General features: G+C 38.2%; 1 protein-coding gene across 1 annotated transcript in view; it reads right to left on the reverse strand.

Annotated features, from left to right (window-relative positions):
- MACROD2 (mono-ADP ribosylhydrolase 2) overlaps positions 1-26,667 on the reverse strand; it is a 2,173,194-nt gene that overhangs the window by 152,211 nt on the left and 1,994,316 nt on the right. The window contains exons 12-13 of the mRNA XM_049774344.1: positions 20,618-20,680; positions 15,678-15,746 (exon numbers count right to left, since the gene is read on the reverse strand). Coding sequence (XP_049630301.1) covers positions 15,678-15,746; positions 20,618-20,680 — 132 coding nt within the window. The remainder of the gene's footprint in view (positions 1-15,677; positions 15,747-20,617; positions 20,681-26,667) is intronic.

Below are 26,667 nucleotides of genomic sequence, written 5' to 3' on the forward strand. Positions count from 1 at the left end.
GCCTTAGTTATAAATCTTGAAACAACTAAAGCAGAGTTTTCCTGGGATTAGGGAGATTAACTATAAGTGGGTGATACAATATTTTATACAAGTGCTTCAAACAGAGTAGATGATATTTCTTTTTTCTTTTTTGCAGGGGGTTAGACTACACCCAGTGGTACTCAGGGGTTTCTTCCGGCTCCATGCTCAGAAATTACTCCTGGAAGGATTAGGGAACCACACAGGATTGGGGATTGAACCTGGGTCAGCTGCATTCAAAGCAAATATTTTCACTACCACAGTGCTATCTATCGCTCTGGCCCCAGCATAAATGATATTTTAAAGCAAATTTTATTACTTTGCTATTTGTTCCCTTAAGCTTATTGTATTCATATTTGCTAAACTTATTAGCATTAGCATTTGTACTTCTGGGTTTTATTTTAAGGATATAAAAATGTAAACTACCAGAGAATTGATCATACAAGAAGAGCAAGAACTACGTTGGGAACAGGGGTGGAGGGAGGACAACATTGGTGGTGGGAATTCCTGATTCAATGTCACTATGTACCTAAAATACTACTATGAATAATTCGTAATCACTTTGGTCAAAATAAAATTATTAATAAAAATAAGTGCATGTTCTTCTTTTATAAATAATTGAAAATTTCTATCACTATTAAAATATTTTGTGCAATCTACTTTATCATGTACTTTATATAATTAAGTTTTGGTTGCAACCTTCTTGGTATGAATGCTCTCTGGCTACCCATTCCAGGTGAATTAATTATACATCAACATTCTTTCCTTTATATGACAGCTTCATAAGTCACCTTTTGCCCACCTGAGAGTTGAGAACATACATTTTTAGTTTCATGAGATAGCTCATTATTCAGATTTTTAATCTATTTGGAACTCTTTTTTTTTTTTTTTTTTTTTTTTTTTTAAAGCTTGTTTTTTTTTTTTTTTTAATTTAATTTTTTTTTTTATCATAGTGGCTTACATATTGTTGACAATAATATTTTAGGTATATATTTACATAAAATCAGGGGGGATTCCCATCCCTAAATTGTCCTCCCTACCCCTCCGTTTTTGTCCTACCTCCCTTTTCCTCTTCCCTCTCCCCCAGGGCGTCTAGAATATGTGGTCCCCTCTGTATCTAACCTACTACTTAGTAGTCTTGCATCAGTTTGGTCTTGATGCCTCCCTGATTTCCCCCTCTAAGTGGGGGCAGGGCTAGCTAGTTCAAGTTGCGTGGTTTTGCCTGAAAAGGTGAAAATATATAAACTGGGGGTAAAAGTCTAATACCCCGGAGATGGGCAGAATCCTTCTAGAGGTTCTCATCATCGATTTGGGAAATGAGTGAGAGAAAGAATGTGAAACACTCCACCAGTACCAAAAAAAGTGTCAAATATCCAGTGAGGACTCCAGCTATATCGATAAGCACCACTAAAGACAGATAAACAAAATAAAACAAAACAAACAAAAACCAAAAACAACAAAAAACAAACAAAAAAAAACACGCCGTGGTCTTGAAATAAGAAACCTGGCGTAGCCCCTCTCGAAAGAAAAGGAAGAGAGAAAAGAAGAAAAGTAAATAAATAAATAAATAAATAAGGATATCTGGGGACAACGATTTCAATAATCACAACCAAACAGAGAAATCGACCAAAATAGCTAGGTAAATAAAAATAATAATAACAATAATAAATGAAGGTAATATATATACATATACATATACATATATATATAAATGTCCAAGGTTTTGTGTTTTTTTTCTTTTTTTTTTTCCCTTCTGCCCTGGCACAGTAAATATTGGGGTCATTCGAAAAGGAATTCACTTGCCCTATGCGATATGGGGTTTCTCCGTCCTTGGAGTATACTGTCATGGGATCAACTCTAGTCTTTGCTCAGGATCATTACTCTCCCGGTGGTGGGTTTTTTTTATTTATTTATTTATTTTTTGGTGTGTGGAAGACTTCTGCTCTGTCCAGGGTGATGCAATCAGAGCTCTGTGTTTAGAGGTCTCAGTATCCGTACAGATCCTGAGATGGGACTTATGGTGAAGTCAGTCTTTGTGAATCTAGAGGTTCTGTTACCTCAGTGCCATTTTAATCCGTCTTCTGTGGTTGGTGATCTTAGTCTTTGCCCTGAACCTAGGATGGCATCTAGGATAGCGTCTTTCTTTGTGCTTCCAGAAGCCCCTTTCCATTACAATTGTCTCTGTCGGACCTTTGGGACTGAGGATCATGCTTATTGTGCAGGTCTTAGTTCAAACCCTAGACTAGGGCTTTTTTATTGGTCCCAAGATGTATACAGTCTGGTCGTGGTTCTCGTATCCAGTCATCTGTAAAACGCAATCTTGGCTTTTGGACCTACCAAAGGGTGCCACGTCTTCTGGTTTTGTCTTGTCGTTGGCTGGTGAGGTAGGCTAAACTGCTCTGAGGTCAAGTTGTTCACATTTTCCTCATTGTCGGGATATCGTGTTTAGGCTGGCCCTTGTTGTTGACCCTGCAGTACTAATGCTGTCCCAGATGGAGTTTGTTTCTTGCAGCTGTTGTGAAGAGCTGTGCCGTTTCTATGTCTGGGATCCAGGGTTCAAGGTTGGTTGAGTGGTGTCTAATCACCTGAGGTCTAAGTTGATTCCACATGACATATTTTCAAGGTAGGAGATAACCCTGTATTGTAAACAACTATGAGTTCCTATCTTTAGTAGATAAGCTCTCTTTTTTTTTTTTATATGTAAGATTTCCCCTTTATTTAGTGTGCCTTTGCAGAGGGAAGTGGTGCTCCATTATACTGTCGGTGTATTTGGATTGGACAGAGTGGGTAACAAAAATAGGTCGCATACCCAAAAACGATTAAAAAAAAATATAAAATAAAAAGAAATAAAAGTGTATGTGCCCACAAATATATATGTAGGGCAAACATTTAAAAAAAAAAAAAAAAAAAAAAAAAGAGAGAGAGATAAAATGAGTTAGCGAAATTTTTAAAGGACCAAAGTGGTGCAAGAGACTACTTTACATTTGGAGGAGAACATGTAAAGAGGTGGTGTATTACAGGTCTTATGCCTATGTTGAAAGTACAGTTTTTCCCGTTGTCTTTTGGATTTTTCTTGTGGTGTGTGGGTTCCCAGGCATCTTCCAATCACTCCCCCTGACCTTCTTCATATTGGTAAAAATTTGCGGCAGGGAATTCTTGGAAGAGTTCTTGCATTGGGGATACTATTGGACCTAAGTCCGGTTTCAGGAAACAGTCCACGTTAGGGGGAGATGGTAGGGAGGGCCTCGTAGCATGAGTCTTCAGGGAAGTTGGCTGTCTTTTCTTGCAGGAGATGAGGTGTGGGATTGGCTGGGTGTCCCCTCGCCTGGTTGCTGGGTACTGGTTCGTTGGGTAGGAGGTCGATCTTGATGCCTAAGAGATTAGGGACTGAGGGTGGAGAGTTTTAATATGGTGGGAGATCTGGATGGGATTGAGGGGTGATGGGATAGTTGGATTTCCGGGGGGGGGGGGAAGGGGAAGGTATAAGGGAGGGGTATGAAGGAAGAGAAAAGAGAAAATACCGTAGAAAGGGAGAAGAGAAAGGGGAAAAAGTAAAGAGAAGAATAGAAGAGAAAAAAAAGAAAAAAAAGAAAAAAGTAGCGAGAAGAAAGGAGAGAGTAGCAAGGGAATGCTGGTTTGGTTGAATGTGTTCGATGACTAGAGCCTGTAGTTTAGGTCTGTACGTCGTCACACGTACTGCTTTGGTGGTCTGACTGGTCCCGTGCTTCAATTCCTAAAAGAAGGTTTAACCTAGAAATAAAGTCTATGTTAAAGAGTTTTCTCGTGGCCATCTCGTCTTGCAAACAAGGTATGGTATCTCGTGTGGTATCCCGAGTTGCCATCTTAGTTTGTCCGCCCTTTGTATCTAAGGGTGCCTGTGGACAGAAAAGCTGAGAGGTTATTTAAAATGTAGCAAGGTAAAGGAATTAAAACATAGTGTTATGGTATATTGCCATTGCAGTCCGTGATTTCCTGTGGTGTTCTATACTTGTGTTCCTGTTTATGATCTCTAAGGGATTATTGTGAGCTTTTGTTGTGGGGGTCTGATTACGTACCTGTTCTCTCTATGTTGCTGTTTCTGTGTTGTTGCTGTTTTCTTTGTGGTATAATGAGCCGTCAAGAGTTTGCGTTGTTCCTTTTTCATGTATTTTGGACACTGCTCCCACGTATATGTTGACTATTACAGTGTTCAGAGTTTCTACCCTGTTAAACCCTGTTGTATGATTGTTAGGTATTAGTTGTGTGTAAAATATATGTTCTAGGTGTTTCAGAATAGTGCTACCATTCTGTGTTTTTCTTTTGTCTTCTGACTTACTTCGTTTAACATAACATGATCTAGGTCCATCCATGTTGCTGCAAAGTCTGTGATTGTATCATTTCTAACTGCCATGTAATATTCCATTGTGTATATGTACCACATCTTGATGATCCATTCATCCGTTGTTGGACATCTAGGTTGGTTCCAAGATTTGGCTATTATACTGAGTGCTGCAATAAATAGTGGGGTGCATATGTATTTTGGAATGAATGTCCTTCCATCTTGTGGATATATGCCTAGGAGAGCAATTGCTGGGTCAAATGGCAGCTCAATTCTGAGTTCTTTGAGCACTCTCCAGACTTTCCTCCATAGGTGTTGGACTAGGGGGCATTCCCACCAGCAGTGGATGAGAGTTCCTTTCATACCGCATCCCCGCCAACAAAGGTTGTTTCCATTATTTTTGATGTGAGCCATCCTCACTGGTGTAAGGTGGTATCTCATTGTTGTCTTGATTTGGATCTCCCTGATGATGAGTGAAGGTGAGCATGTTTTCATGTGTTTGTTGGCCATCCTTCTGTCTTCCTCAGAGAAGTGTCTATTCATTTCATCTCCCCATTTTTTTATGGCTTTATTTGGTTTTGGGGGGCTCAGCTTTCTGAGTGCTTTGTATGTTCTAGATATCAGCCCTTTATCTGATATGTCGAGTGAAAAGATTTTTTCCCATTCTGTTAACTGTCTTCTTGCATTAAGTAGGGTTTCTTTTGCCATGCAGAAGCTTTTAAGTTTAATGTAGTCCCATTTGTTTATATTTGATGTTAATGTTCTTGCCATTGGTGCTCCATTCTCAAAGACCTTTTTGATGTATAGGTCTTCGAGTGTTCTACCTATTTTATTCTCGATAAACTTTATAGATTCAGGTCTGATTTCAAGGTCTTTGATCCATTTTGAGTTAACTTTTGTATAAGGGGTGAGGTATGGGTCAATCTTCACTTTCGTACATGTGGTTTTCCAGTTGTACCAACACCATTTGTTGAATAGACTTCCTTTGTTCCATTTCAGGTTCTTACCTCTTTTATCAAATATTAGTTGGCTGTATATCTTGGGGTTTATGTCTGGGAATTCTGTTCTGACCCACTGGTCTGAAGTCCTGTCTCTGTTCCAGTACCATGCTGTTTTGACTACTATGGCTTTATAGTATAGTTTCAAGTTAGGTAAGGAGATGCCTCCCAGCTTTTTGTTTTTCAGTATGTTTTTGGCTATCCTGGGTCTTTTGTGGTTCCAGATAAATTTTATGATTGATTGTTCTATTTCTTTAAAGAATGGTGTCTGGATTTGGATAGGGATTGCATTAAATCTATATAGTAGTTTGGGTAGGATAGTCATTTTGACTATGTTAATTCTACCTATCCATGAGCATGGGATGTTTTTCCAATTCTTTAGATCGTCTTCAATTTCTTTCTGAAGCATTTTGAAGTTTCCCTGGTATAGGTCTTTCACTTCCCTTGTAAGGTTGATTCCTAGGTACCTGATATTTTTTGATACTATTTTAAATGGTATTGTGTTTTTAATCTCTCTCTCCTCGATTTCGTTGTTTGTATATAGAAATGCTACTGTCTTTTGTGTATTGACTTTGTATCCAGCCACTTTGCTGTATTGGTTAATTGTTTCTAGGAGTTTTACTGTGGACTCTTTAGGATTTTCGATGTATATCATCATATCATCTGCAAATAGAGATAGCTTGTGTTCCTCTTTCCCAATTTGGATTCCTTTGATTCCCTTCTCTTGTCGGATTGCTATTGCTAGGACTTCTAGGGTTATATTGAATAAGAGTGGAGAGAGTGGACAGCCTTGTCTAGTTCCTGACCTTAATGGAAATGCTTCTAGTTTCTCGCCATTAAGTATAATGTTGGCTGTAGGCTTTTCATAGATAGCTGTGACTATCTTGAGGAAGGTTCCTTCTAACCCTATTTTGCTGAGTGTCGTTAACATGAAAGGGTGTTGGATCTTGTCAAATGCCTTCTCTGCATCGATTGATATGATCATGTGGTTTTTGTTTTTCTTGTTGTTGATGTGATGTATAATGTTGATTGCTTTGCGTATGTTGAACCAACCTTGCATTCCTGGTATAAATCCCACTTGGTCATGATGTATGATCTTTTTGATGAAGTGCTGGATTCGGTTTGCTAATATTTTGTTGAGTATCTTTGCATCTATGTTCATTAGTGAGATTGGTCTGTAGTTTTCTTTCTTGGTGGTATCTTTGCCATCTTTGGGAATGAGTGTGATATTTGCCTCATAGAAGGAGTTAGGGAGGATTCCTGTTTTTTCTATGGCTTGGAAGAGCCTATGGAAAAGTGGTAGTAAATCTTCCCGGAATGTTTGGTAGAATTCACCTATAAATCCATCTGGGCCTGGGCTTTTGTTCTTAGGGAGTTTTTTAATTACATCTTCAATTTCCTCTGAGGTGATTGGTCTGTTTAGGCTTTCTAGTTCTTCCTTTTCCAGTCTTGGAAGAGGGTGTTTGTCCAAGAATCTGTCAATTTCTTCTGGGTTCTCTATCTTAGCTGAGTATAGTTGTTCATAATATGATCTTATGATATGTTGTATTTCTTGAGGTTCTGTTGTAATCTCTCCCCTTTCATTTGTGATCCTACTGATTTGGGTGTTTTCCCTCTTCTTTTTGGTGAGTTTTGCCAGTGGTTTGTCTATCTTGTTTATTTTTTCGAAAAACCAACTCCTGGTTTCATTGATTTTTTGTATTGTTTTTTTAGTTTCTATGTTGTTTATTTCTGCTCTGGTTTTTATTATTTCTTGCCTTCTGGTTGTGGTTGGATTTCTCTGTTGCTGTTGTTCCAATTCTTTGAGGTGATCTTTTAAACTGTTGGTTTTGTTATTTTCTTGTTTCTTGACATAGGCCTGTATCGCTATGAGTTTCCCCCTAATTACTGCTTTTGCTGTGTCCCATAAATTTTGACATGTTGTCTCTTCATTGTCATTTGTCTCAAGGAATCTTTTTATTTCTTCCTTGAGTTGTTCTTTGATCCAGCTGTTGTTGAGCAGCATGTTGTTTAATCTCCAGGTATTGGTTTTTCTCCATTTTTTCTTCTTGACATCGATTTTGAGTTCTGTTGCATAGTGATCTGAAAGGGTACTTCTAATGATCCTTACCTTTGTGGTCTTATATAGGTTGGTTTTGTATCCCAAGACATGGTCTATTCTGGAGAAGGTTCCATGTGGGCTCGAGAAGAATGTGTATTCTGCTTTCTGGGGATGGAGGGCTCTATATAAGTCTATTAGCCCCAAATCTTCTAATTTTTCATTTAGAGCTCTTATTTCTTTGCTATTTTTCTGTTTGGTGGATCTGTCCAGTGGTGATAGTGGAGTATTGAGGTCCCCTACTACTATCACATTTCCCTTCATGTGTTTCTCCAGGTTTACGAGCAGTTGCCTCACATATTTTGTTGACTCTACATTGGGTGCATAGATATTGACCAGGGTTAGTGTTTCTTGATCTAATGTTCCCCTGATCAGTATGTAGTGACCCTCTTTATCTCTGACCACTTTCTTGAGGTTGAATGTAATTTGGTCTGATATAAGAATGGCTGTCCCTGCTCTTTTTTGTTTTCCATTGGCCTGAATAATTACTTTCCATCCTTTGATTCTAAGCCTATGCTTGTCCTGTAGCTGTAGGTGTGTTTCTTGTAGGCAACAGAAGTCCGGTTTATTTTTCCTAATCCAGTTCTCTACTATGTGTCTTTTAATTGGAGAGTTTAGTCCATTAACATTTAGGGAGATTATTGAGAGAGAGGACTGTTGTGCAGTTGTGTTGTGTAGGGTGGCTTTTGTTACAATCGGGGGTTTGGATTGTGTAGTTCATCTCTGAGTAGGTCGTTTAGGATCGGCTTTGTTTGTACAAATAGCTCTAGTTCTGTCTTGTTTGAAAATGTTTTCAGTCTGTTCTCCCATATGAATGATAATTTTGCCGGGTATTGGACTCTAGGTTGGAAGTTTCTTTCATTCAGTCGTTTAAATATGTCATTCCACTGTCTCCTTGCTTGAATTATTTCGATTGGGAGATCTGGTTTGATTCTTATGTCCCTACCTTTGTACTTGAGGTTTTTTTTCTCTCTTATTGCCTTAAGAAGTTCCTCTTTCTCTTTGTTTTTTGCCATTTGGATTACTATATGTCTTGGTGTAGGTTTATTAGGATCTATCTTACTAGGAACTCTCTTGATTTCCAGGAATTGCCCTGAAGTTTCATTCCAAAGGGTGGGGAAGTTCTCTGCTATTATCTCTCTGACTACTTGTTCTTCCCCTTTCCCTATTTCCTCCCCTTCTGGTATACCCACGATTCTTAGATTGTTTCTTTTGTCCTTGTTCATTAGGTACTGGACTTTTCCTTCCAGTGTTTTGCCTTTTATTTCTTTGTTGGTTTCTTGGTCATTTTTTGTTTGCAGTTTTCCTTCGAGTTCTTCGATGTGTTTCTCCAACTCTGTGTTTCTGCTAGTAAGGCTTGTTACTTTGTCTGTTAATTCCTTCACTTCTTTTTGAATGAACTCTCTCATACTCTTTAACATTTCTTCTTTAATTTGGGTGATTCGTTCCTCCATAGATATCTTATACTCAGTAGCTAAAGTTTCTCTCATTTCTTTTATTAGTTCTTGTGTTTCCTTCCTCATTGCTGCTTTTAGGTCACTTTCCCACAAATCTGTGCGTTTTGGCGGACTTGGAAATTTGTTAGGGTTTGTCTCCGTATCTTCAGATCTTAGGGTTCTCTTTGATTTACCCATATTTCCTTGTGTTTATTGGTGTGCTTTGGAGAGCTGTTTCTTCCAATTTCAGTCTGTTTTGATCCCCTGTGGTGTGGGAATGGGTCCCCTCCCTGAGGGTGGATCTAGTGGTACTGTTGGGTGGGCTTGCCCCGGTTTGGCTCCTCTTGTGCTCTTTTTGTGGCCTGATTCGTTGCTTTGCCCTATTGTTGTCAGCTATTTCTGGGAGGCAGGAAATACCCGACGGGGGGCGGGCACGTTCACGCTGTCCGCGTGGGTGAGCAGAACTTCCCTACCTTCCTGTGGGCAAAGGACCCCCAGCAGGAGGAAGGCAGCCGGTCGCACGGTCGGGGCGGGCGGGAGAGACTTCCTTACCCTCCCGGGAGCAAGGGAACCCCAGCAGGAGGCAGACAGCCGGTCCCACGGTCGGGGCGGGTGGGTGGGATTTTCTTACCTTCCCTGGGGCAAGGGAACCCCCGCAGGAGGAAGGGAGTCGTTCGCACGGTCGGGGAAGGCGGGAGGGACTTCCTTACCTTCCCGGGGGCAAGGCAGCCCCAGCAGGAGGAAGGCAGCCGGTCGCAGGGTCGGGGTGGGCGGAAGGCACTTCCTTACTTTCCCAGGGCAAGGGAACCCCAGCAGGAGGCTGGCAGCCGGTCGCGCGATCGGGGCGGGTGGGAGGGACTTCCTTACTTTCCCAGGGCAAGGGAACCCCAGCCGGAGGAAGGCAGGCGTTCGCACTGTCAGGGCGGGCTGGAGGGACTTCCTTACCTTCCCAGGGCAAGGGAACCCCAGCCGCAGGGAGGCCGGCGTTCGCGCGGTCGGGGCGGGCAGGAGGGACTTCCTTACCTTCCCAGGGCAAGGGAACCCCAGCCGCCGGGAGGCCGGCGTTCGCTCGGTCGGGGCGGGCGGGAGGGACTTCCTTACCTTCCCGGGGGCAAGGGAACCCCAGCCGCAGGGAGGCCGGCGTTCGCCCTATTTGGAACTCTTTATGCTTGCAACTTGTTCTGCTATGAACACTTATGTTAGATAGGTGGGAAGTGCATATTCACTCTTGATACTCAGTGGTAAGGAAATTAAGAACATTTGAACAGACTTATTGCCATAGGAGGTAATCCAGAAGATACTTCCTTTCAACTTTTTTATTTTTTTTTGGCTTTTGGGTCACACCTGGCAGCGCTCAGGGGTTACTCCTGGCCCTGCACTCAGAAATCACTCCTGGCATGCTGGGGAACCATATGGGATGCAGGGATTTGAACCACCATCTGACCTGGATCAGTTGCTTGCAATACCACTATGCTATCTCTCCTGCCCTTTCCTTTCACACTTTTGATAACAACCTAGTTATTTTAATTTGTTTTTGGTGCTGGGGTCATACCATTTGATGATCCTGGTTATGCCTGGCTCTGCTCTACTTCTCTACTCAGGAATTATTCCTAGAAATGTTCAGGGAACTAGATGGGGTGCCAAGGATTGAATCCAGGTCAGCCACATGCAAGGCAAATACTCTACCTGCTGTACTATTGCACTGACCTCTGTTCCATTAGTAAAGCAAACAAAGAAAAACAACAAAAACAAAAATACACCTCACTGTTTGCTTGTTTACAATGCTGCCACTATAGAAAAGAATAGTTTTGGTTCCTTTGGAAACCAAAGTCATAAAAAAACATCAGCTCAGACAATCAGCAAGCAAAACTAGAAATCAAGTCTCACATTCTTTAGGACTAACTATATTGAAAAGACAAAAAGAAAAAGTCAGACCTTATATTGGGGAATTCCCCAAACCAAGATGATGTTATGTCAGGATTAAAGTTTTGAACAAATTCAAGAGAGGAGAGAGAGGGATCAAGGACTCTTTCAGAACCTTGGTCAACATAAATGTTTTTCTACTTAAACTGGAAAGTATAATAAGCACTTTTAGAAGCATTCTTATAAATTGTAGCTTGTAAATAGCCCAGATGTTACTAGGGAGATATATTTCTGCATGAAAGCTAATAATGATGAATGTTTGAAATGAATCTTTGGCAAATATGATTGCCTTTTAACTTCAACTTGTCCTCAGTTTTGCAGGATCTCAGTGGCAAATTAATTTCTTTTCATTCTAAGTTATATACCTATCAGTTAAAATGGCAGGTCTGTAAGCATTCAACACTGGGTCTAAGCTTGGAACTGATAATCAGTTAAAAACAACAGTCCTTTGTCAATGCTGCTTTAGACTAAAAAAATCAAAACAAACAATAACAATAATAAAACTCTCAAATTATATCCCATATTGTTTGCTTTTTAAACTAAAACTACATAAAATGTTAATATGGATTTCATAATATTTTTTATTTTTCTAGATAAAGAGGTTAGTAGGTATGAATATTTCAAATTAATGCAATATTTTTCTCTGGCAAAATTTTTACTCTTATTAGATAATTGCATTTTTGATAAGTGACAACTTGATGGATTTTTCACTATTAAAAGTTGTATGTTAAAACATCCTAAAAGTATTACAAGAAAGTGATTGTGGCATGAGCAATTAATGGTGTGATATCCTAAAAGCATCAAGAAACATCACAGTGTGCTTAGATGAAGGTGTGATAGCTCCATACCAAACAACTCAACAGGAAATATCTCAGCTTAGAGCACTTAAATTAGACTATCTCTCTTATTTCCTAATTTGTCATTTGATTTCATGACACTTTAAAATTATTAACACAAACTAAATGGGTGGAATTCAATGTTTTCTCTGATTTGGTTGGGCTTATTTTTCACTTTAAGGAGGACTGCTCTTCCCAGGTATGGGGTTAGGGGACACTCTATACCGAAGGCATTTTCCCTAGCTTGGGGGTTGCTGCGAGGCTTGGCAGGTCTCCAGCCGTTCCCTAGTTCCCCCTGGACTCTAGGCCTGGCCTGAGTGCCACCTTGGGTGGCCTGCTGTGGGTTCCTGGGGGACCCTATTAGGGGTCTCCAGGCTCCCCCCCTCCCTACTCTAGGGAGGAGGAGCACAGGGAGGGGCCGAGCAGATAGCTGGCTTCTGGCATTTTGATCCTGGAGCCTGCTCTTCCCAGGTATGGGGTTAGGAGACACCCTATACCGGAGGCATTTTCCCTAGCTTGGGGGTTGCTTCGAGGCTTGGCAGGTCTCCAGCAGCTTCCCTAGTTTTCCCCTGGACTCTAGGCCTGGCCTGTGTGCCACCTCGGGTGGCCTGCTGTGGGTTCCTAACCTTACACCCTGAACATTGATATGATGACCTGGCACAGGCCTCAGAGGTTTGGACATTTTCCAGTCACCTCTGAACCAGGGAAGCTATCTAAGAAACATCCAAAGTTGTCTATGACAATACCTGGAAGTAATCCTCTACCAGGGAAGACCCTGCTGCTGCTCTGACATCGATTTACTCAAAAGAGTCTTCCCTTAACATTGAGAAGATTTAAACAACAACAACGACCTGCATACTGGACAAGGTTTTCTGCATTACCCTTCAATTGTGAGTTAAAATTAGACGCCCCGCACCATCCTGACTTTAATGTAGGACATACAGATTCCAGGATCTTCAGCAGAGAAACATGATACCAACAACAGAGACTGTGAAACATATAACTGTATGGGAACTACAGACAATGACCAGGATTGGACAAACTAGTTTGCCTGGAGCCTAGAAATGGTCTTATGTCAGGAAACTTCAGGGGTAGGGTCTCCTTGTACTTAGGCCAAAGTTTTTCCTTTCCATGACCCCCATACTTTGGTGGGCCCATGCAAACGATAATTGCCACTCTAACATTGTTTTTACAGTGCTCCTTTGACTCTAAACCTTTAAGAAACCACTAGTAAAAATATCTGGAACTGCATATATGCTTTTAGTTAAACTAGCATTCTGGGGGATAAAGGAGGGAGATATGGGATATACACTTGGGAACAGGGATGAAGGGAGGACAACACTGGTGGTGAAAAGGCCCTCATTTATTGTCACTGTGTACCTTAAATATCACTGTGTAAGATTTGTGAAAAAAATAAATTAAAAATGCCTTTAAAAAAAGATTACTAAGGATTTCTCATTAGAACTTTGTTTTGGACATCAGTAACATTTTTAAATTATTATGACATAATTGGTTAGTTACATTCTTAGATGTTCCAAATGGTTTTCAATTAAGATATGTTGGATAATATAACATTCAACATATAAATGCTATAGATAACAAGATAGTATCATTTTTTAAGCAAAATAAGCTTTCTTGAAAGAAGTTTGGAAATATGGGGAGAGAATGATGTAGGGTGAGAGAGAGGTGTTAAGGAGATATTTTTGAGATTCTCTAGAGTAGAAAAAACAGACAATGACTTTTGAGTGTGATAAAAAAGATGTGTAAATATGTGTTCAGAGAAACTGTGGGGCTTTTGCCTTGCATGCAGCTACCTGACTGATCTGAGTTCAATTACTTTCACTGCATATGGTCCCCAAACTCTGCCAGCCAAGAGTATCATCTGGAGTAATTTCTGATCACTGCCAGGTATGGTTCAATAACAAACAAAAACTGGCAATAGTTTGGAAAGACAATCTAGTAGGTAGGGTGCTTGCTTATAGAATGCAGTTAGTCCAAGGCACATCCTGGTACCACTTATGGTCCCTGAGTCCTACCAGGAGTATCCCAAGCACAGAGCCATTGATTAAGCCCTGAGTATAGACAGATGTGGCCCCGAAAACAAGCCAGCAAAAAGTGATATTAAGTAATTAGTGTACCACAAAAGTTAATAGTGTGGTGTGTAATATTTTGGTAAGATCCAAATTTGCTAAGAATGAAGAACCTGGGGCCAGGAAGGTGGCGCTAGAGGTAAGGTGTCTGCCTTGCAAGCACTAGCATAGGACGGACCGAGGTTCGATCCCCTGGCGTCCCATATGGTCCCCCCAAGCCAGGAGCGATTTCTGAGCGCATAGCCAGGAGTAACCCCTGAGCATCAAATGGGCGTGGCCCAAAAACCAAAAAAAAAAAAAAAGAATGAAGAACCTATCTTTTAGCTTCATACACCCTGTTCTCCTCAGTCTTACAGGATTATCTCATGTCTTTCTTACTCAGTCACTTGTCTAAGGCCAAGATTCCCTCCCTGGCAACTGATGTCAAATTACATATAATTGGAGAGAAATTTTTTGAGGGTGGGCACATCTGATGGTGCTCAAAGAATCTTCCTGGCTCAGTGCTTGAGACTCATTCCTTTGTTGGTGCTCAGGGGACCATAATGTGCAAAGAATCAAAGCAGGCCTCAGGAATGCTAAGCATGCATACTATTCTTTTGAGCTATCTTACTCCCTACCTCAGTCCTTATAAGCCCTTCCTTTATATCAATATAAATGCATATAAATAAATATAATAAATATAAATAAATATAAATATTGGGCTCTAAGATCTAGGAGCCCAATATTTGTGTTCCAGATGAAAATTTGAGCAAGTGTTTTTTTTTGTTTTGTTTTATTTTCTTGTTTCTATTGTTTCTAGTGAGATAAATACAATTATCTCCATTTACAAAGAAAATTCTAAAGTATCAAGGGATTCATTTCTTATTAATCCTTTATTAATCACTTGAATAACTTTTTGAAGTTTATGTAATTTTTAGTGGCAAAAGCCAGAACTTAAACCTCTCCCAATTGACCCTAGAATTCCCAAACACCATCATAATATGGGAGACCTCATTTAGAAAAGCACATTTACAAAATGACAAAGAATAAAATTGTTTGACCACTCTGATTTTCTAGATACAAGTTTAATAAATATCAGTACCAAATATGGACCTATTTTCTTCTCATTTGATACTAAAAATGTGAGTTCAATTTATGAAGATAGGTATATCTAAAATTCTCCAGAAAAATCACATGGTTGACCAGATAGCCATTTCTACAAATGCAATCAACAGTAGTCTATTGTATCCTGAAGTTTTTTGGTAGTTCCCAATGGTAGATAAAAAAATATTGCCTCTTTGAATGGGAAAAGTTCATCAAGGCAGAGAAAAAAAAGGGACTTTTTTATTTTCTTTCTTTTTATTTTATTTTTTAATGCAAGGCAAGTGTCTACCAGCTGTACCCTATTTGTGGCACTTCTATTTTAGATAGCTTATATTTAAAGACTTTTTTAAAGTCCTAAAATCCTCATTTTTTTTCCGTATGACTTTACTCTTAAATTTTCTCCTAGAACTGAAGATAAATTTTTATAGTGGAAATATTTGGGTCATTTATTTCTAAGAATGTGCTTCAAACATTTATTATATCTAGAAATTGGAACTCTCTGGTAGGTGGTTCCCAAGTGCTACTCTTTTGAACTTACTCCTAAATAGCTGTAAATAGCAAAAATTGCCTAATTCTGGTTTTGCAAATAAACATCTTTCTCCTCTTCCTTAAAGATAATTTCTGTGAATGTTCTCTTATGTAAATGGTTTACTTTTGAAAGCAGCAACTGCAAATGGATATATAAATTCTGAAAAGGACCCATATAAATCAAAATTGAGTGGGTGAGATATTTGACTATGTTGAAAATAAATAGAAAGCTTAAAGAGTAATATCTACAGAAATCACAGCATTTGTTTATTTGTTTTCCATAGAAAATCAACCCAAATGACCATGTGGTAAGCATTTTCAACTTCTGGATTATTAGGTGAACTCCTACCTTCATCTTTACAGACTTCAACTGCCTCTTCTGTTTCAGGGTTGAGCACAGTAGCTGCATTAACACCATCTACAAAGCAGAAAGAGAAACACTGCATTAGAATTACTATTTGTCAAGCTGTGTTCCCTGTCTACTGTGCCTCCACTCATTCCAGGTAGGAAGAAGAGTGAGCATCATGCTCTACCTTACATGGTCTTTCAAGGAGGCAGTGGTTTTGCCTCATCTTTCTAATGAAAGAACAAAAGCCTTCAGTTAAGTCAGAATCCAATGAACTACAAACTACTTTTTAGAACACTCTTTGTCAGTACCGTTATTCTTGGTATTTTGCTTCTTCCCTTCTCCAGGACAATAGTTTGTTATTTTTCTCAGTAATGAATTGTGAAAGAAAGTGTATTCTAATACATATCTACAAAGAGCTTTGATTGGTATGTCTTAGAGTTTGGCCTTTTCTTAGCAGAATGCTTCTACTATGGGAAATAAACCTGCTAAATTGGGGAGTGTGTCTAATAATGTTAGTGTGGAGGTGCAAGGGAACGAGATTGATCATTGGTGAAAATTTCTAAGGCATTTTTGAGAATTCAAAAAAAATCTGACAGAGGTTTATTGAGATTCCTGTCTCTCCCACCCCCAGCAGCAATTGTCCTCAAACATTATTTTTCTTTTCAATATCATCAGTACCAAAGGGACTCCATTCATTTTAGGACAAGAGAAAGTTAACTTATATTAAGATAGTACATTGTAAACATGAAGAATTATTGAAAAGAGAAAGTACATTTAGTACTTTCTTTCGCTCTTGCCTCACATGTGATTGTCTCAGTTTTGGCATCCCATATGGTCCACAAGTCCCTTTCAAAAGTTTCCCCTGAGCACAGGGCCAGATATGATTCCTGAGCAAAACTGAGTTTGACTCCAACCCTACCCCCCAAAATCCCAGGAATTGTTAAAACCATTTAGAATTGTTCTTGTTAATAGTATATACATATATGTATGTGAATATTTATATGCTTATTTATTGCAGAAAAGGGGTCAGGAAATTAAAAATTCATACTAATGACAATATGTTTAAAGGTCAGTCACATACCTTTTAGCCAATTTTTGCCAATAGTATTTATATGACAGTGCTTTAAAATTAGTATCTCTCTTCATGCCTTTTTAGAAATCTGTATCCATGTTTCTGGCATTTTTAATTTCCTATGACTGAGACCTCTCAGATGTACCAGGCCCAAACTAAATGATTAACTTTCTCAACAAAAACTGCCTATGGTCATATACAGTTATATACAGTATTATTAGTAAATAGCACCATCATGTTTTTAGTTTGTGATGCTAAAATCTTCGTACTTATCTTCAATTCCTTTTACCCCAATGCTTCACATTCACTCTGTGAGCATATCTTGTCATTTCTATTTTTAAAAATAACACAAATTAGTCCATTTTGTCTCTATTTTTAAAAATATACCACCATTTTTTTCTTGCTGTAGCCTTCAAATGGTCTTATGCTGGCTCTTCTTGTTTTTGTTTTGTTTTGTTTCATTTTTTGTTTGTTTTGTTTTGGGCCACACCCGATGACACTCAGGGATTATTCCTGGCTAGGAGCTCAGAAATCATTCCTGGTTGGGGACACTGAGGATTGAACCCAGGTCCGTTCTGGGGTCAGTAACGTGAAAGGACTACCACTATGCTATCGCTTCGACTCAATGCTGGTTTTTCTAATCCATATTCACAAATAGGAAGTGTATTAAAGCATAGTTTATGTTTATTTAATCTCCTCTACTTAAAATCTTATAACATATTCTCTTTATAGTCATAATAAAATAAAATCTTATGTCATCAGGTATGTAATTTTTTTCTCTGATCTTTCTTTTTTTGTTGTTGTTGCTGTTGATTTTGGGGCCATACCTGATAGTGATGAGAACTTACTTGTTTCTCTGCGCTCAGGGCTTACTCCTGGCTGGTTCTGGGAATCATATAAGATACCAGGGATCAAACCCAAGTTGGCCACATGCAAAAAAAAATGTTCTACCGGCTGTTGCTCCAGCAACAATGATCTCTTATCTTATCATTTTTCCTCTATCCAACACTTGCTATTCTCTTTCCAACATACTAATTTGATCTTTAATTATTTGCAAAATCTGGTTTGCCTATTTCTACCATTTCATCATTCATTTCTTATTTGTTTGGGGTGGGAATTTGGGATCATACTCATGGCTCTTCACTCAGAAATCACTTCTGGTGGTACTTAGAGGACTATATAAGCTGCCTAAGATTGACCAGTTTGACCTCATGCAAGGCAAGTGCCTGGCCCACTGTACTATTTAATTTTTTGTTTGTTTGTTTGTTTTTGTTTTTGGGCCACACTCATTGATGCTCAGGGGATACTCATGGCTATATGTTCAGAAATTGTTCCTGAATTGGGGGAACCATATGAGACGCCTGGGAATAGAATCGCAGTTCATCCTAGGCTTGAGCTTGAGGGGCAGATGCCTTACCTCTACTGCCACCGTTCTGGCCCCACTATTTAATTTTTGAACTATCACTTTCTCAGAGAATTTTCACCAAATTTAGTCAATAAAATGTTACTACATTAGAATTTATTAAATATCATCTATTCCTCTGTAAGGCTTGTAATACTCTTATAATAATAACTTGTAATAAACTTACAATTAGTTGTCATTTTTGATTTTCTTCACTATAATACATATAAGTTTAAAAAAGTAGGGATGCTGTATTCAAAGCCAGAGTAATATTTATTGAACCCTTGATATGTATTTGTTAAAAACTGAGAACTATTTACATATTTTATTTCATTATGACAACAGTCAAAGCTGATGTATCATGATGATTTGAAAATGTGCCTTCTTTGTGATATGGAGGCCCATAGAGTTGGACACTCAAAATCGAAGTTGGAAGTTACTTTGAGTTGAAAGAGCATTTAGGGGTGCTGGGGAAAGAATAATAGCCAGATAATGAGACTTTACTAAATAAAATTGTATCTTGCACTTTTCTATACTTGTATTAGGGTTGATCTGAAATAACAGTATATATTACATTAACAAATGGTAGTTCCATCTGGTTCCACATCAATCAGCAGGCTTACTAGGAATTGCAGAAGAAGCCTTCAGCTATTTTGTTAGGATTCCTCATTATCAAGAAAGGTATCCAAAGAGTGATGCTAATGCTATAGATCCAAGAAGTTAAGAAGAGGACTTGCTGGGTTTGAGCAATAGCTTAGCAAAGGCAGGTAGCTGATTTTACCCCAACATTCCATATTGTCCCCTGAGCCTGCAAGGAGTAATTTTTGAGTACATAGACTTGAGTAACCCTTGAATACTGCTGGATGTGTCCCCAAAAGAAAAAGAAAAAGAAAAAGAAAAAGAAAGAAGAGACTTAATTCCAGTCCTCTTTGACTTCTCTGCTAGCAGGCAGGATGATCTCAAATCCAATAAGATTTAATATTAGCAGGAAAAAGATGGATAAATAAAACATATCTATGTATGTGAACATGTGTATACACACAAGTATATGTGTACACATTTAGGAAAATATATAGAGAAAAACAGTTTGAATAGTAAAAACAGTACAGTTTTTCACATAAGAGATCTTTGGAGAGTAATTATTTCTGGGTTAAAGCTGGAAAGTTTTTTTTGGGGGGGGTCAAAGTGAAAATACAACTGGTCGGGATCTTATGTTGCACATGGTTGACTCAGGTTCCATTCCCAGCACCCTGGATGGCCTCATCAGGGATAATCTCTGAGTGTAGAGCCACAAGTAAACCCAAAGCACTGATGTGTGTGGTCTCCAAACAAAACAACAACAAAATGAATCTGGGGGTGGATGGGTTGAACCTCAGTTTTTTTCATTAAAAATTAGTTTTATTATAAGGACGACATTTCAAGTCAAGAGAGCCAGTTGATCCTAGTAGCAGATATGCTACATTCTTGATGTTTTGTTTCAAAGTTTTCCTCTTCTTCAATTTCATCTTCAGTTTAATCTTAAACATTTTCATGTCTATTGCAAAAGTTCCAATGTTAACATAGAAAGTTTTCCATGAAAACCTTACCATATGACATGGCTCATTTAAGAAAGCTCAGTCAGCAGCTGGCCTTGGATATGCCTGGCACATAGATAGTGCCCATTATTTAAAAAAAAAATGCCCCACTGTTTGATGCATTGGAACTAGTAGAATAACACAGAAACTAAAGGTAGATGAGTATTTAGAATCTGGTGGCTATGTTGATAAGAGCCTAAAGGAAAGTATGCCTAAGTATAAATAAATTAGGAAGAGATAAGTCAAAGTTGATGACCATCTCTTTTGGTTATTGTGTTATTTTATTTGCAAATGTTCAGTTTAGAATCGACAGTAAATACTTTTAAAATAGTCAATTGTCACATCTGCTATTTATTAATGAGAGATCAGAAAACTTTTATATCTCTCATAGAAGTAGGTCTCTTTGTGAAGCAGTACAGTTTGCCCTACCATCTCCTACAATATGCCAAGCACCAGAAGCATGAAAGTTCAAAATCTAATGCAAACTGAGGCATACTCCATTTACTGGGAAAGAAAGTCAGTTCTTAGATTCTTTTAAACATTTTCTCATTTCACTTTCCCCTACAAATAAATCTGTTCATTTTGATCTGCTTGAAGCTTTATTTGGCATTGCATATCTTGACCAACCCCTTGCAAAGCCTTCCAAAGCAAATTATTATGACATGAAGAAAAATTGAATTGGAAAATGAGCCAGGAGAATGCATCCTTTTTGTTGGAAGCATTGTCACTTATAATTAGTGGAAGTGTGGACTTCCTGTGGGAGATACAAATGAGGATTGAAATTATTCTGGTAAAAGGATATAAAGATTTTCAGAAAACAGTACTGAGTAAAGCTACTTTTCACCTCTGTGGAAGAAGCTTAGGAGACTCTTCAAAAGAAACCTCAGCCCACCTGCGTCTTGGCTTTGTCCTTCCATTTCTTCAGTACTATGTTTTTCTTCTGGATCATTTTCATCTTTCAAGAAAACCACAAAGGAATAAAAAAAATTGAGTCAATTTATGAAATATCTCTTTATGGTGAAAACACAGCACGGAAATTAATTGTGATCAATGTAGCATGACTCCCCTCTAAGAAAGGCACGAGATTAATCAGAGGTATGAAACGGAAAAATTAGCTAGATAAATAGGTGCATTTATTCTTGCCCTTTCTCACCTGGTATGCAACTGAAATGCTGAACTGCAGTAAACAATATTCACTCAGCAGTCCAAGTAACATCTCTCCTGTCCACATTTCCCAACAGATGCCACAGATTTTTAATACAATATTCTTTCTCCCCATGATTTAAGTCATATATTGTAAAAAAAATCGATTAGTTATGTTTTATTCCCTTTATTTTTATTTTAATATATTTAAAGGCTATTTTGTTATTAACTATTAAAGGGCAGTCTATTATATTTTACTGTGCATTCTATATGGTCCCCGAGCTTTCCAGGAGTAATTTCTGAGCACAGAGCCAGAAGTAACCCTTGATTGCCAACCAGTGTGCCCCTGCCAAACAAAAAGACAACAAAACAAAAAAATCTGGGCAGGTATAATGAAGATTATTGGATATAGTTTATATTTTCTTTTGTCTTAAAAATATAACGTGTATACATAGGCTTATGTGTATGAAAAACATGCTATTTAGAGGAAAATAAAGGCATAATTGTAGAATTCATTAATAGGGAACTTCCAATTACTTTTGTTTGGGAAAATTTTGAAGATGATAAATTTATATTAAAGAATACAGAAACAAAAATAAAACTTGTAGTTATAGTACAGAAAACAAAACTAGAAGCCACCAACATCCATTACTATAAGATAAAGATGGCCACAGAGCCTTCATTTCTTTTCAAGTGGAGTTTATCTAGCCTTTCCTTGAAATTGGACAAACTCAGTGATTTTTCTGAGAGCAAAGAAACATGGAAGTGCTGGGACCTTCAAGCTAAGGCTTTAGAAGATGAACTGCCTTTTCTTCCCCCTCTAGAAAGCCAGTGTCCATGCTGAAAAGACATTCAGACTAGCCTACCACATAGAGAGAGACATGCAGGAAGAGGACCTTGTGAGGAAGAACAAGGGACTAGACATGAAAGTGGAGCCTATTTTGCATCGTCCAACTCAGCCCAGCTGCCAAGTGAATTCACCAAGTGATGACCCCAACCACTGCTATCAGCAGCAGAAGAATTGCCTGGCGTGTCTTTTGGAAAATTCCTCACCCAACCAAGCTCAGACCACTTAACCTTGTTCTGCAGGAGTGCTCTGACCCACCAACTGCAGCCTTAGAGAAAAAGATGGGATACCCAGAAAGCAGAAAAGAAAACAAGAACCTTAGAAGCAACAAGAAGATATTTTAATACATAGCAGCTCTGAAAAAAAATCCTCCAGATTTTTTTTTTCAGAAACTCTTTGAGCGAAGAGTTTCAGATGTGAAAACATTTAGATGTGATCTGAATAACAAAAATACATTTTCTAAAAATAAAGAAAAAGTAACACTGGAAGAAGAGACACTTAAGCGGGTCAGGAATGCTCAGAATGAACACCAAATACATATGCTTAGCATTCCCTTTCCTCATGGGAGGATAGCATAACTTTCATTTGGTTCCTCTTTTGAGGTGAACGTCACAACTGGAAGTGCCAGGGGTTACTCCTGGCTCAGCATTCAGAAATTATTCCTGGCAGAGTTCAAGGGACCTTATAGGATAACAGCGATTGAATTTGGGTCATTGTGTGCAAGTACTCCCCACTGCACTATGACTCAAACCCTTGTATTACTTTTAAGGAAGGTCCAGAAGTAATTCAATGCCCATCTAATGCCAATGCTCTAAATAGCATATTTCCAACTACTACATGATTATCTGACATTTTCTTCATTCTCATCCTCGAAGTTGGTGACTTTTTATTTTTGATTGCTCAGTAGAAAAATAATCAACCATCATTGCTATTCTTGTTTCTTTAACAAGGCCAAGTTATTCCAGGGTGTATGTCAAAAAACAGACAAACAACCCATAAAACAACAATAATAACAAAAAAAAAACTCAAACCAAAAACCATGGGTTAGTATTTTCTCCTTTATTTGCCACAAATGGCTTATATTCAAGCAGGAGAAGTCTGCCAACTTTATTAGCTTCTACCCTGCTGCCCTCACAGATCTCTGAATGCAGATTCTACAGTAGGTGACAGGGTCCCTTTAGCATTCGTCTGGTTGTTACTCTCCCACAGAGTCCCAAATAACCAGCTTTCTTCAGAAGAAAGATAAGAGGCAAAGGGTAAACAGTGTTTAAGTCACAGACAGGTGAGGGATCCGTTCCAGCAGTCTTTATTACTTAAGAAAGGAAATCCAGGATCTGGCCTCAAATCCAACTTTATAATCATGAAAATCAGTCAGGTTGTTTACTGAAGTTTTTGCTCGTGTGTGTGTGTGTGTGTGTGTGTGTGTGTGTGTCTGTGTGTGTCTGTGTGTGTCTGTCTCTGTGTGTGTGTATAAAATGTATATAATTTTAAACATTAATCTGTATTTAGGCCCATTCCACTCTGGATGTGGCTTTCCAAAGGACTGCTTTCATATTTTCTACTTTGTGTCTTGACTATACATTGTTCTTCTTGTGGCAGTAAAGCCCCTAGAAAAAAATGTTTGCTATGGGGTAACAATTTTGAAAATCGTGGAATGTGCCATCAGAGTAACCTCCACACCTCTCAAAATAAAAAGTTTAGCTTTTCTGCAAAAATGATGTTCTCATCCATTTTTGCAAGAAAGTGCGCCTTCCTTCACGTCCAGTAGGGGGCAGCAGCGCAGAAGGCTTGCTTTGAAAACCCACTTCTTAATTCATTCTTCTCAATTAGATTAGAATTCATTCATTCCGCTCTTTTAGAAGGACAGTTTGGCTTCCTTATAACTTTCCATCCATTTTAAATTCCTTGACTGGGTGATTTCTCTACTATAACAGTGAATTTCTAACGGTGGGGGGAAAATCCCATGACATAGTTACCCCTAAGTATTTGATAAGAACAAGGGTTCCTTTTATCAGCCTTGTCTGTCTAGCCATCTTTGCAGGAAGCACATAAACATTGAAAAGTTAAGTAGAGTGAAGAATGTAAACTTGTGGTTTTTAGAAGGGATTTAAAAGGCTTACAATAAATGTGAGGCAATAAAGCGAAGTGACAGGCTACTTTGTTAGCTTACAAGATGTCACACTGAAGTTAAATTACCTTTGTATATTAACTATACTTTTAAAAACACTTTAGATAATACAGATAATAAGAGTACTTATAATAAATTTATCCAGTATGTATACTTCACCTAATATTATCATTTCCCATGCCAAAAAATGTATAGTAACCTGTGAGAATTCTAGTGGTTGCAGTATTTTTATTTCTCCAAGATTAATATCCTGTCCCTTACTGTTTTATCCCAAATATTTTGAGCATATAATGTACAGAAGATATTTCAGAGATGAAAATGAACTGAAGTACTAAAAACTAAATTTGTATAAATGGAAAGGCAAGGCTAACAATACTTCTGTCCATGCTAAATCTATGTGGAAGAGTTATATAAGGTCAAAAAAAAATCTCAATTCTGAGTGAAATTATTATATTCCAATAATATATCAGCTATAACCTCATATTTGTATGGGACAGTGTATAGAAGAAAAAGAGCAAACTAGTTACTAAAGATAGAACTTGTTGGAATATTGTTATTTGGTTCTTTTAAGGTTCCCACAAATTCTGGACAAGGACAGATCATAACAATACTTTGCAGGATAGATGATTGGTCCCAACATTTTAGTACCCTGTAATAGATTATATGTATCACTTTTATTGTGGCAGGAAAGACTTCCCACTTCATTGATTTTGGACTAGACAATGATGTAACTTGATTTGACTAATGAAACTTTAGTGGACAAGATATAAGAAACAAAGGGCTTAAAAGTGCCTGCCTCATTGAGCTTGTGCTATTGTGCTTATAACATTTCCTATGAAAAAGTATGCCTGGAGGCACAGACTTGAGAAAATGAAAGATGAAGCAGATGCCAGCCCAGGTCCCTGTCTGGAACCAAGTCCAGACAATTCACAGCTTTAAACAAGACTGCCCAGCTTGTCCAACTGAACCACAACCAACTTGCAAACTTGTGAATATGAACATAAGTGCTTCTGTTAGGAAGCATTGTTTATATTATCATGGTAATGGCTGATACAGATTACTTTTCTCAGGCCAGAAGGACTCAGTATTAGAAGTTTGCATACTTTGACTTCTAAGAGATTCACTTTTTAGTTTAGTATTGTGCTGCTCGTGTAAATTTTCATTCTACATATTCCAAAACTATCTAAAGATACACACTTGAAAAAGAAATTTAGCTTATGTAAGGATAAACTGTTCTAAAACATATGAACTGTCATTAAAGATGCTTTTTTGATTGATAAAGCTAGATGAGATGGCTACAAGATAAACTACTGTATTTTCCGGTGTATAAGATGACTGGGCGTATAAGGTTTAGGCCTATATTCGCTGTATTAGACAGAACGTTCCTGTGCTGCAACTGTATGTACCACAGTGAGCCAATCACAACAAACAAAAATTCAAAGGTTATAATGTAATAGACTACCTCTCTGACTCTGGCCAATCTGAGCAGGCTTTTGACAGTGTAGATTCGGGTCCAGAACATTGTTTAATTTGTATGCATCAAAAGCCTGCTTGGATTGGCTGAGTTAGAGAGGCGGTCAGAGCAGCCTTGCAGTGATTGGTGCAAGATCGAGTTGGAAAATTCGTTTTGTGGCAATATTCAGACAATTTTTGTTTAGCGGCATATTGAAACAGTTTTCGGGATATACTCGGCATATAAGACGACCCCTGATTTTCGGTTGACTTTTATTTTTTGCTTCAAAAGTCGTCTTATACGCCGGAAAATATGGTACTTATTAACGGTTAACATTTATAGAATATAAACTATGCTTTATTCAGTATCTAAGATTTTCCTGGATCACTAAATTTAATTCCTTGTGTTTGTTTTTGCCACAAGGGCTCCTCCAGACTCTAAACTCAGGAATCAAATCTGGCGAGATCAAGGAGCCACATGGGATACCAGGGATTGAGCCCGCAGCTGACCATTTGCAAGACATCTCCCCAGCTACTGTACTAACACTCTGGCTCCACCAAGTTTAATTCTTATAACAACTCAATATGCTAGAAATATGTTAGAAATATTATTATCCATATTTCAGAGGTGGAGAATATGAGACACAGGGATTTAAATAATTTCTTTAAGAATCCACAGCTAGAAAATAATGGTATGAAGGTTTCAACCTAGTGAGCTGATACCATATTTTACATAGATTCATTGGAAACATAATTAATAACTGCTGTCTGCAATAAATTTAAGTTATGGGTCAGCAAAATTTGGGGAAATGACATTAAATAGGAAGATCTCTGAAGAAGTAAAATGTAACCTTTGTAAGATTATTATAAAACACTAATATTGATAACATTGATATTTGATCTTTTAATATATATCTGAAAATATTTTAATGATAAAAATATTTTTTGAAAAAAGACTTAAACAACAGGAAGTAATGAGAATACAGGAAACCATGCTTTCCTGCCTTCTGCACCTATTGAGTAGATTGTATACTTAAGAACTTCTACCTACCCTGAAATACTTTAGTATATATTTTGCACAATGACAATCTTCCCCATAATCATAACAAAGCCATCAAGATCAGATGATTCTTAATGTCATTCTTACTGTCTAAGCCACATACCACATTTAAGTTTTGACAATTCTCCAATAAAACCTTTCCTAGCAATGTAAGATCACACACTGCATTTAGTTGTCAAGCCTCTTCAGTTTTCTTCCATATAAGCTAGACATGCCCCCCAGGATCCTGTCTAAACTCTGTGTTAGGTATTTCCCACTTCAACTCTTTCATTTGAATGTTTACTTAATCTTACTTAATTGTTAGGTGGTGAA

The sequence above is a fragment of the Suncus etruscus genome, chromosome 6 (assembly GCF_024139225.1).
Source record: "Suncus etruscus isolate mSunEtr1 chromosome 6, mSunEtr1.pri.cur, whole genome shotgun sequence".
Classification (NCBI taxonomy): Eukaryota; Metazoa; Chordata; class Mammalia; order Eulipotyphla; family Soricidae; genus Suncus; species Suncus etruscus.